Below are 12560 nucleotides of genomic sequence, written 5' to 3'. Positions count from 1 at the left end.
AAAAACACGTGACTGATTTCCAACACAGACTCACAGTATGAACTATGTGCTCCTCTTTTTCTGTTGGCCTTTTGTGTTGTCTGTCTAGCCTTTGTTCTTTATATTTGCTTGAGTGTTTCTTAATGCATTATGTGTAGGACTGTTCAGAAATTACTGCCTTTCTTCTGGCCTGAGCTCATGCACTGGTGTTTAATGAGGCAGAGAGCCGATCAGTAGCTGTTTGGTCTTGGCATTGCAGGCCTGTGCCCAGACTGGGAGACCTGGGACACAGTGAAGCCGGTGGAAAATGCTCGAGAAGCCATGCAGCAGGCAGATGACTGGCTGGGAATCCCTCAGGTGAGGATGACACAGCACCAGTGCTGTTTCAGTTGATTTCAGTTGAGCTTTTTTCATGATTTATCTTTTTTTTTCTCAGTTTAGGACTTGCCGGTTAGTTCTGTTTCTTTATCAAGAAACATTTTTAGTTTAGAATTGCCAGCAGTTAATCCACTTGGGTCAGGCATACCTTGCTGTCAGACTTGTACAGAGAGTTAGCACAGATAAAAGCACGTCTCTCACTGACACAAGTACAAGCTCCATGTGCCTAGTTCCTAGGAGCCACTCTTCTGTGGCAAATGGGGAACATTTGGCTGAGTCAAACTCCTCCAACCCCATGTCACTTGGTCTGATGTACAGTGCAACTTGGGGAATAAAAGTCATAGCTGCATGTAACAACTCGACTTGTATGTTACAAAGATGATGATTAATAGTAGCTTTACTTCTGTGTTATAAACATCGCTACTTAAAAGCAAATGGTTATACATTTTGAATAGTGCACCCCTGCAGGTGATACAGTATGCATTTGTATGTTGGGGTCAGGTTGATTTGGGAATGGAGGTGTGTTAAAGTCAAATTTACTGATCTCTCTGAAAGGTTAAACTGTTCTGCAAAAAGTGGGAAATTCAGAATTGACCACATTCAACTACAGAATGTCTTATGATCTTGGATTTAAGAGGATGTTGTTGGTATACATCTTTCCTTTTACAGATTAGATTTACAGACTATTTTACATTTAATTTCTTAGTAAATCAACCCTTACCTGGTTGTTGCAAGTCTCTTACATTTTCACTGTTCTGATTGTCGTTCCAAAACAGCTCTGCCCCATGGAGATTCTGAACTTACCTGGCAATATTAAGGAAACAGCTGTTGTATTCTGCGTCATGTGTGGGACGTGGCGCAGTGAATGTCTTTCTGATACAGCAGAACAGAAAGCACACCCCTGAACCACACCTGTGTTTGCAAGGTGTGGTGGCCAAATCCAGGCCTTATCAGGATCCCTGTGAAACTTCCCATTTGGCAAAGGTGTTCCTGACTGCTGTTAAAAGTGTTAAATGCTGACTGATTATCTGAGATCCTGGTTTTCCAGGAGGAAAAAAAATGAAATTCTGTTTGTCTAGATTTCAAATACATTTTTTAAAATTGTTTCCTCTGCCATCATTTGAGACCGATATGTACAATTTAAGCCAGCCCCTCTTTTGACAAAATTAGAAATAAACACATCCCTTTAATACTGTAAATGCGTTAAAAGGGAACTACAACTCTATTTTTATATTTGGGGGTTAGAAAGAATCAGCATTGATGAGTGCATTTCAAACCACAATAAAAATGAAATGTACACAGTAACTTGTAAAACCTCCATTTTACATCACAAAATAGGCTTAATTTCCAGGTATTTGCAGCGCCATTTTCCGCAATTCAGATTGAGGCAACAAAACTTCTGGTAACGTGTTGCGGCCTCTATGACATTGTAAAGAAGCAGGCCTGTGAATACATCTCTTTTTGCTTTTTAGAAATTTAGATATTTTATTTAGCTAAAAAAAATCATAGTACATTTTTTCACCTTCTCCTTTGTAGTCGTAGCTCTTCAGAGCTGGAAGTCTGTTCTATGAATTTGCCCGCTTGTCAGCAGCAGACTTGCAATCTAACCTGATAAGGCTTAAAATTGCACATGCCTGGGGAGGGCTAGAGTTTTGATCTTGAAAATGACAGAAACACAGTGTAAAAGTGACAGTGGTTCTCACAGGGTAAAAAATAAAGCTAATTAAATCTGATATTCAGAAAATAGAGCTTAACTTTTTTTCCTCTCTTATGAAATACTCAAATTTCCCTGTGAGTTTTTGGAAAACCTTGTCTTTCCCAAGGTGAATGGAAATACAGTGTTTTTCCAGAGTTTGTTTTTAGGATCTGTGCTCATTGTTCTTTGGGTGTATGTCTGACGAGTGCCAGGCTCCTCTGCGTGTGCCAGGCAGATCTCAGTTTTAATCCTGGTCGCTTGTAAGGTTCAAGCATGCAAAACACCACTCCCAAGACAGTGGATAACTGTCACACCAGGTCCTCTACTGTGACTGAGTTCTACACTCTCTAGTGGATGAAATAGGGTGTTACTTCTGTAACTTGCTCAGCACTCTGAGCCCTTTTTTACAGTATATGTGTACTCTGGTATCTTATGATTAGATTTTGTTAAAGGTATTTTGATGAGCCATCAAGTTGGTGGTCTCCTAATCTCTTTTATTAAAGGGGAAAGCTGCATTGCCTGTCCTGATGATTGTCCTTTCTGCCCTGTGTCTAGGTCATCACTCCAGAAGAGATCATCGATCCCAATGTGGATGAGCACTCAGTAATGACCTACCTGTCACAGTTCCCCAAAGCTAAGCTGAAGCCCGGGGCTCCCCTCAAACCCAAGCTCAATCCGAAGAAAGCTCGGGCCTATGGACCAGGTAGGCAGCCTCTACTTCTCTCCTCACACTGCAAGGACCCTTTGCACAAGTTAAAGAGTTAATAAAAATGAGGGTTGGCTATCATGTGACGCTGTAAGAAACAGTTTTAACAGTGTTTTTTTGAGTAGTACAAGAGTTATACAGTACTGCGGCACATATTGTCTTGGAATCAATTAATAGCAAATGCAGAAAACTTAAATTTTCCCTTTTTTCTCTCTTTTTTTGGGATCATTATTTAATTGAGTTGGTGGTTTTCAGAAATTTAGTTTGAAAAAGTAACTCCCCCCTCACCATTGCCCAACAGCTTCTTATGATAGGAGTGCACAAGCTTTCCTTAAGGAGTATCATAGGTGTCTGATATGTGTAGTAGTGGTCATTGACTTGTGGCAGAGCAAACTAGACCAGCTAGAAAACAAGGCATTTCCTCCTACATTTCATTAGCAGTTTAAACTAATTTTCCATCCAAACTGAGAGTCTGAAATCCCCAATAGTTAAATAATAAATGAGGACATTTTTTGTTCTTTCTCAGACCGCACTCGTTGGTTTTGTCATCAGTGGGGCATTTGCAAACACAGTAGCCTTATTCTCAAGGTTTTGCACCCTCCTAAATATTTAAACTTGTGAAAGAAATAGTAAGTGACCTAGAGGGACTGCATCAAAAAGGAATAAAACCGTGGGTGTTCATATACAGTATGTGAATGAGATGGTGGAAGCAAAGTCAGTAAAAAAAAAATGTGATATTTTTTTAACCTTGTAACTGTGGAATCATGGGTGCTGGAATCATGTCATGTAAGTTTGTCTTCAGTCCCATTAATTTTCCTGGCTTATTGTAAATCAGTTTAATTTAACTTCCCAATTCGGAAAATGTCTTCGTGGCCCTGATTTAGATGTATTTTTGTTTCTTTCCGTGACCGTGTTTGAATATTTATCCTTCAATAAAATATATAGGGAAAACGCTGATGACATAACATCATCACCTAGGGTTTCAGTCTCCTGTTAAAGATGTGTTTGGGTTTTCTGAGTGCTTCACACTTCTCTTAACGGGTCTGAGGCATTCATCACAGTTCCAGCCACTGAATGGGAGCACTGTGTGTGCGCTCATCGACTGACCCTCTGGGAAAAGGCTCCGAGAAACAACACTGCAAAAACATTCATTCATTCTCAGGGCTGTGTAAATAGAGGATTTTTTGTTATTCTTATAAACGCTTTACTGAAGGAATTAGTCAAGATGACTGCCTCGAAGTCCTGATGCTGGTCTAGTTTGCTCTGACATGAGAAATTATTGGCTTGATAAATAATTTTCTAGACACTGGAGAGTATGGGAAAATCAATTAACTAAAGCCTGTTCTTGCCAAGATAAGCTTATCGCCCTATTGAAATCTTTCTCTGTTTGATTAATACAAATTTGAGCAATATAAAGAGAAGTCTTGTATTGTTCTTGCTTCAACAGTATAACTCTTAAACGGTTAAGAATTACTTCATGTTCATAGGAAAACTGGAAAACTATAAGACTATTTAGCTGAAAATATATAATTGGGTGTTTGTGGTGGTATTCACTGTGGTAAGATTGGGCTCAAACTGTTTGTTCTCTTAATTTCAGGAAAAAAATCATAATTTATTCCTTCGGTAAAAAAAATGAAAGGGAGTATCATTTGAGAAGAGAGGGTGGCTTGTAGTGGGAACAGTTATTTCTGTTTTTGTTTTGGGGAAACAGTTTTTTTTTTCTTTTCAATGTTCGCATTTAGTGGCTGGCATTGAAAAGTGGTTTTGAAAAGACAGTCAAGGGTGAGCAATCTGTGGGACCACCTGAAACGACTTAGAACAATTGGTGGAAATACCTGTTCGTTAGTTTCAACAATAGATCGTAACCGACAAGTCCGATAAGCAATCTTTAATTATGGCCTGACCTGGACTTGGCAAATACAAAGCATTCAATGCATTTTTCCAACGGTTCTTTGACAACGTTGCATCATGAAACAGGATTGATCTTGTAAGCCATCCTTATTTAACATTGTCAAAATATAGGGTAGCTGCAGTAGACTGGTAGGTATAATGACTTTCTGTGTACATCCAACTTGCACATGTGTTTTTGTGCTTGTTCTTTCTATTGTGTTTGCTCCAGCTGTTTGGGACATGTTCCATAAATATAATTTCACTGTCTCATTAAACAGAATCAAGGCTTTCTTTTTAGAAGACTTTAATGCAGGTTTGGCAGGTTGTTGGTATCAAAAAAGGTTGGATTTATCCGCCTTGTGGATATTTTAGATTTAAACTGTTACATGATTTTCATCAGTTTAGTCTGCTGGCCAGGGGGTAGGGATGGTGATTCCAGTTTCTCATGACAGAAATGTTGCCCATTAGGGAAAGGTGTAAATGAACGAGGTAACCAATCCAATAGGAGATATGCTCCAAGGATTTGTAAAAAAGACATACTTTAAAGAGGACTGAGCTTTATTTCCACAGTGGAGTCACTGAAACTCGTGTAATTAAGGGAGTCTGCATCTCCGAATGTTTCTTTTGTCACTGGCCTCGTAAGCGTCTTCTGAACGACTCATTAGTGTTGGAGACGGGAACTCTCCGGCTTGTGCGCTTTGATACGGATTGGGTTGCAGCTCTGTGATGCGGGTGGCGTTTGTGTTCGTCTGCTGTTCAGGGATCGAGCCTGTTGGGAACAGAGCCATGCGGCCTGCAGTGTTCACCGTGGACACCTTCAGTGCGGGTCAGGGTCAGGTGACCATCTACATTGAGGACCCCGCTGGAACCAGAGAGGAGGTGAGTTCGTCACGCCCGGAACGCCCCCGGCAAAAGACAGCCCAACACAACCCTGAGTTCTAGAAAACACGGCTGATAAAGGGAGTCTGCGACATCAGCCCCCCCTTTACTTTTGGTAAAAAAAATTAATGTGCAGATACTTGCATCTTCTTCAGTGCTGTCGTATCTGAAAAATGTGCCTGGATATTTCAGCAGCTCTCAGTGAGTCAAAAAAAGTCTAATGATTTGTAATCTGCACGCTTTCAATGTTGGCTAATTTTCTTTCTCAAAGAACAGCTGACATGTATTTATGAGCTGCGAGGTGTCTTTTCAGACATTTCTTGTGGGATGGGGAAAAGGGCAAACTAAGCTGAACAAAGTCAACAGTGAAACATGCAGCATGGGCAGAATAAAATATGCTGAAATGCAAGGAAAAATCCTGTGACATAATCTCTCTTGAGCTGCTTGTGTTCAGTGCATGTAAGTTGAAGCAAGCAGGAGGCCATCTGCAGATGGCTTTTTCTTTTGTGTTGCCGTATCTTTTGTAAACATCTGCTCAGATTTCCAGATGGATTTCTCACTTCTGCTTGACTTAAAAGAAAGGTGTTACAGTTTAGCAGTTTAGAGGAAACGTGCTCTAGAATTGTCTAGGTCCCAGGGCTATGTGCCATAGGTATTTTCTGTTTATATTTATTAATGGGGCGGAGCGGTGGCTCTGTGGCTAAGGATCTGTGCCTGTGACTGGAAGGTTGCCGGTTCAAATCCTGCAGCTGGCAGAGGAATCCTACTCCGTTGGGCCCCTGAGCAAGGCCCTTAACCCTAACTGATGTTCCAGGGGCTCTGTACAATGGCTGACCCTGCGCTCTGACCCCAGGCTCTCTCCCTATCTGTGTGTCTCATGGAGAGCAAGCTGGGGTATGCGAAAAGATGAATTCCTAATGCAAGAAATTGTATAGGGCTAATAAAGTGATGTTATGTTATGTTAATGATGTGAACAGAATCTTCAACAGAGTCTGTTGCACTGATAGACTGTGAATGAACACTTACGATATTTATTGTTTAGATAATGTCTAACATGAATCTGATGCTAAGTGACTACAGAATAGTTACTCTTCAGTCCCAAAAAGACATATTTTATATATTTTTTTAGAAGCATAACTTTATTTAGCATTTTATTACACGTAATCTGTAAATTGTCCGTTTTGCATATCGTGTTTTTAACTATACTGAGTTGTGTATGTATGGTGGTAGTGTGGATGAAATTTGCTGTTTTCTCCTTACCAGGTAAAAGCTGTCCCTAACGAAGACAAGAGCAAAACCTACAGTGTGACCTATGTGCCGAAGGTGGTGGGGCCTCACAAGGTACACTTCTCCATCCACTGCCACCCCACAGACTAGATCAGTGCTCTGCTCTATACTACGTCCCTGAGAGGGAAAGTTCGGGGTGGATAACAACAACCAAGTTCAACCAGCCTCAGCTGTCAGTAATTTGTAATCATCTTGAATGATTACAGAGGCTTCTCACCTTAGCCATTATAAAAATTGTATGTAATCCCATTATGTCCCTTGCATACATCTTTAGCATTCTACTTCCAGCCCATCTCCACCTCTGCAGCTGCCCCTTGGTCACTCCTCACTCTGCATGAGGCTTAAGGCCAGGAGGACTGGCCCTCAGCCATGAGGGTTAAGCTAAATTTGCTGTGACTAAAACACTCCCATCAACCTTTCAATATGCTTAATTCTCGGGTGTTGTTATTCCTAGTGAACAGTTAATTGGTTAATAAGGGTAGTACTTTAAGAACAGATGTTTGGTGTTAGTGCTTAATAACTGAATTAATGACTTACAGTACTATTGACTTTTGTCATTTGGTTTTGGAGAATCTTTTAGAAAATAGCCCCAAATAATCAAACTACTGCAGGTTAAGTAACGTCTGTTTCTTTGAAGAAGTTTGGTTTGATCATTTTACAAAGATTCCTTTGATCCAGATTAATGTAAAATCCTGTCATCTATATAAGAGTTCTTTGTAAACCTTGTACCATTGTAGACCGTGGTATGCTAAGGTGTCTGTAGAGCAGTGACATCCTGTTAAAAACATTAGTGGTAAAGTGGTGATAAGCATTATGAAAGCATGTGTTAGGTGTATAATTTATACTATTTGTGCTTTCAAAAAAAAGATGAACTAGCAATGTTGTGTGAATCCAAAACTTCCATGTGGAAATCAATCAATCAATCAGTCAGTCATAGATATTATCTCTTCTTTGATTTCATTCACCTCCTTTATCAAAACATGCTGCGCAAGCTGTTTGATAAACTCAGTTATAGTTAGCATGTTTGCGAGCAGGAGTTCTGGAGCAGGTTGGTCCAGAAGTATGCTCTGGCACCTTGCTGCAGGTCCAGTGCATTGTGATTGAACCGACCTGCCTTTTGTTCTTCTCCTGCCCAGGTTACTGTGCTGTTTGCTGGGCAGCACATTTCCAAGAGCCCCTTCGAAGTGAATGTTGAAAAAGCCCAGGGAGATCCCAGCAAAGTCACAGCCAAAGGGCCGGGCCTAGAGCCTTTAGGGAACATCGCCAACAAACCCACATACTTTGACATCTACACTGCAGGTGGGTGCACTGAGCTTCGTTTTTAGACTTCATGTCCTCCTCTGCTTTTCTCTGGGGTCATCCCTTTGCATCTGAAGGTGAAGGTTCTGATTGTCTGCATTTCATGTCAGTGGGGTGTTGAACATTTTCAACTCTCTGTGTCCCCCTGAGTACATGCAGACATACCATGCTGTTAGTAAGCGACTCATCTCTCCTCCAGTCTGTTCTGAAGCTCGGGTACAGGACTTTGTTGTCTGTGATGTGTTAAAAGAGGAGGGATTCAAAGGTGGGCAGGTTGGAGGAGTCTACGAACTTCCTCGTTCTCCAACATGGGGTTCACAACCTCAAGCCTAGGCATGTGAAAGGCCCAGTTGCCTATTACACATCGATTCAGTACTGTGAAAAGATAATACCCTGTTCTAAATATGAGAAAAAATAAGTAAATAAATAAAATAGTGGTAACAACAAAATCACAAAATCAAGAAGCTGTCGGTTCTGCAGTTGAAGAAATTCAGCTTTATTCATATTGGTTTGCTTTCCCGTCTTTCTGTTTTGCTCATGTTGGGGGAGTTGCAGGAGACAGAGTAGGTTTGGGAGTGAAAATGGTAGTTTCTGATCCAGTGCCATGAGATTGAGAGTCCTGAGCAATGCCACACATGCCCCTTCCCATGGGCTCAATGTGCTTTCTCTAGGTGTCCAATATTACTTTTAAATCAATTAAAAGAGCATTCCAAAACTAGCAGAAGCAATTACCTTTAATAAAAGCGATAGAGGGAATTGTGTTTTTATTTTAACATTTTACAATACATTAGCCATTAGCCTTTTAGAAGAGTAGTTGATCATTGTATTTTTACTAGTTTCTCTTTTGTCTGTTATTAATAGTTATAGGTTCTGATTATGTTTCTGCAGTACTAAGCAACTGTTTCAGGCCGTTTTGACTGTGGCAGATATGAGTGAGGGAGTGAATTACATTACCCTGCGCTTTTGTCAAATACTGAAGGCTATCTAACATTAAAGGAGTTCCTCACCTTGTGTTTTTGCACTCAGCATTAAATCTTTCCTATAGACATTTTTGATGCAGCAGTTAATTAGGTTGTCAGATGAAAAGCAAGTTGGAAGCTACTCAGGTTTCCTTGTGGCACATTCGCAGAGTAGTGTTTCGATTTTGCCTCGCTGATGTACAGTAGTGTATTAACTCTTAATTGTGCTTAGAGGATGCCTTCTTGTTTGCTTTACCTGTGATATCCAATTCTTCAATGCTTTTGCTATAGTATGATGTTGTTGATATACGTCATTGTTTTAACCAGTGAGGCCCTAAATAACGAACAGAGAACTGGGCAGAAAGCTAAGGGTAGGAACAGACAAGGAATTGATACATGGGAAAACATGATGGAGTAAAGTAGAAAGAATTTGTACAGCACTACATTCATTCCCGGAGAGCTTAAAGTATATACAGAAACAGGGCGTCCCAAGCACAGCGGCTTTGCTCAGCCTTTCTGGTCATTTCCTGCACAGGGGCTGGCGTGGGGGACGTCTCGGCAGCAATCCGGGACCCCCAGGGCAACAGGGACTCGGTGGAGGTGATGATGGAGGACAAGGGGGACAGCGTGTACCGCTGCACATACAAGCCGGTCCAGGCCGGCCTGCACAGCATCGATGTCAGCTTTGCCGGGATGTCCATTCCCAAGAGCCCCTTCACTGTGGACGTTGGACAAGGTACCGCAGGGAGAGTGTTCCTTGGGCAAGTCTGGGAGGGGGGGGGGCGCTTCTGCCTGTTTTTTCCCCAATATCGGGACTAGGTGTCTGGATCATATGGTCGCTCATTTAAAAGCATTTATTGAAAACCCCAGACGGAGGTCACTAGGGTTCTGCAGCATTTGTTCTCATTACCGATATGACAAGGGGGAAGGGAAAGTTTTGCAGACCTGAGCAGACCTTTCGTACTGTTACCCAAGCTTTGATCTGTTTTTTTCCCCCAGGTGCCATGCTTGCTGTATGCTTGCTCTAGGGATAAGTCAGGCTGATTGTAAAGGTTAGACCTTGCATGTTGGCTGCCTTCACTTCTTTGTGTCAAAAGCCATGGGTTTTTTCTGGGGGTACTAGTTAGATAAGAAGGGAAAGCATCAATTCTGTCTGCCAATGACCCCCCCCCCCCACCCTTCCCCGTCCCCTACACACTCAACCAATTTATTTGCTGTTTGTGTGCGTCCAGTCCAAACCCGAATTAGATTTTATTTTTCTTCTCTCCTTGTGCTGTGCTCTTGCACTCCTCTCATAATCTCTGCTTCCTTCCTTGGTAGACCTGTCCTCCCTCTGCCCCCATGCGCCTGTCATCTGCGCCCTTGCCTGTAAGCAGAGGCTGGGGTAGTAGATTGGCTGTGTCTGTATTAATAACAGGAAATCCTTTTATAGTACTTTTCATCATAAAAGATCTCAAAAGTGCTTTACACATAGGAAGGGACACACCTCATTCCAGCACTGGGTGATGTGTGTCAGACATTATTCTCCAGGGGCCCAAATGTTAGTTCCCTCGCTCTGACAAACAGTGCTTTGGACCTAAGGCCTTGGTTAAATGGTATCTCCTACAGCACAGTGTTCCTGGTCTTGTGGCATTGATTGTCCTCTAAAATTCTGATCTAGAGAATAAATAGCCACCTACAGGTCCACTAAGGCCACTTGCAGCAGCAACCTGGATTTCCTTAGAGATATTTCATCCCCCGTGACTGACCAGGCCCAGCCTTTCTTGACTTCTGAGATCTAACGAGATCAGGCAATAATAACGTTGAAGCTAAGTACTGTGGTATACATTGTGCATGTGTGCGTGATCTTCTTTACGTTTCTTAGAGGTGGTTCGATTTGAGGTCCCTAACCCTAACCACAATAATATTTAGGGTCAAAATCCTAACACTGAGGAGCCCCACAGGAGGAAACTGGTACAGAATCATGGTCTGTGAAAAAAAGGTACAAGAAGCTTTGAGTAATTGGCAGATTTTGTAGAAAGCAATCTGTTTTGTTCCTAGTGAGAGAAACTGGTAATTAAACAGTGGATGTCAGGAACTCGGGAGCCCTTTACAAACACTATAAAGTTTTTATAAAATGAGTGTGTTCAAGCCAGCACACAACTTAACTGTGTGTGGCTTTGTGTTTCACAGTGCCGGTTGGCTGAAGTTACTGCTAGTAGTTTTTTACATTTTGAAAACCTTGGCTACAATTCTTCTGCTCAAGAGGTGGCCAGAGGTAAAAATAGCTCGTTTAACATAGTTTTCACAGAACAAAAGCAGTGCATACCTGTAAAGCAGTGGAGTTAAGATGGTCAGACTGGACTGTTGCAGAAAACGGAGCCCTCAAATTCAAGGTGAAGAAAACGGTTATCTGGGTTGGGACGGAAATTCTTTCCATAAGACTGAAGACCTGAACAGGAAGCCACACTGCTTTGTACCTCAAATCTCTGCAAGCGTTCCTCCAGAAATATTGCTTATGAATGCAGCATGATCTTCATCAATTGTGTCATATTAAACCTAACCTATCATCTGCTTAAGGTGTTCTTATTGATTACTACCCTCATATTGATATTAAATGTAGTCTGCTTCTAGTACTTAAAATTTCTTTTAAAATTCTCAAGAATTGAGCTTACAGGGTAATTAAATGACAAGCAAAGTCCCTGTCGTTGGAAGTGTTTTTATGGAAATCATAATTTTGATTGACACTAATTTGACTAATTGATTTAAAAGAGGGATACTTTATGTTTGGATACAAATAAACAATTGATGGCAGAAGCATCTAAAATTGTCCCTCAGTGTGAACACGTACGGTAAAAGCATTCACTGGCCAGACTTGTATTAGTGAAATGAGAGCAGGTGACCTGACCTTTACAGTAGGTTACACATATTGATTTTTCAAAAACATGATTTGCAAATGATGTACTTTTGTTTAAAAGATAAAGTTCTTAGTTACACAGTACCCGCTGTACTCGATAATACTTCTCACAGCCAGAAAGGATTTTGCATCAGCCCTGTGTTTCCTCCGAAAGCTTAGCGTTTTGTGTGGAAGCACTACTGTGCGTGGAGTCTGGCTTCCATCGACAATGAATGTGGAAGCCAGTGAAACGATTGGAGACTCATAAAAACCCAAATTCCTTCTCCGTGAGGCAGGTTTTTCCCCCACTTAGCGCTGCAGAAGCCAGCAGTGTTTATGACACGAGCTGTTTTCTTTTAATTATTTTCATTTTGAAAGAAAAGCGCTTATTATTACTGTTTTCCCTCTGTTTGCGTGCAGAACCAAACAAGCAGCTCTTGCCTAATTGGAGACAAATTGACGCGGCCTTTGGTATGAAGCTGATGTCATCCGCTCGTCTGTTTTTATAGATGTAACAAAAGTCTCTTCGAGAAGCTTTGTCGTCTTTTGCCCGGGTTGATGAGGAAAGCAGACATTCGTGAGCAGAAGTGTTTTATAATAATTTCCAAAATG

The 12560-nt window shown here is 41.4% G+C and overlaps 1 protein-coding gene across 2 annotated transcripts in view; it reads left to right on the top strand.

The window, feature by feature from the left end:
- flnba (filamin B a) overlaps positions 1 to 12560 on the top strand; it is a 110285-nt gene that overhangs the window by 41971 nt on the left and 55754 nt on the right. For both annotated transcript variants that reach the window (XM_088636584.1, XM_088636583.1), the window contains exons 3-8: positions 239 to 336; positions 2609 to 2756; positions 5410 to 5528; positions 6792 to 6869; positions 7952 to 8114; positions 9609 to 9809. In XM_088636584.1, coding sequence (XP_088492710.1) covers positions 239 to 336; positions 2609 to 2756; positions 5410 to 5528; positions 6792 to 6869; positions 7952 to 8114; positions 9609 to 9809 — 807 coding nt within the window. The remainder of the gene's footprint in view (positions 1 to 238; positions 337 to 2608; positions 2757 to 5409; positions 5529 to 6791; positions 6870 to 7951; positions 8115 to 9608; positions 9810 to 12560) is intronic.

The sequence above is a fragment of the Lepisosteus platostomus genome, chromosome 6 (genome assembly GCF_059453375.1).
Source record: "Lepisosteus platostomus isolate fLepPlt1 chromosome 6, fLepPlt1.hap1, whole genome shotgun sequence".
In the NCBI taxonomy this organism is placed as follows: domain Eukaryota; kingdom Metazoa; phylum Chordata; class Actinopteri; order Semionotiformes; family Lepisosteidae; genus Lepisosteus; species Lepisosteus platostomus.
Note: the sequence above shows the minus strand (reverse complement) of the source record. Positions and strands in the feature narration are given on the sequence as shown.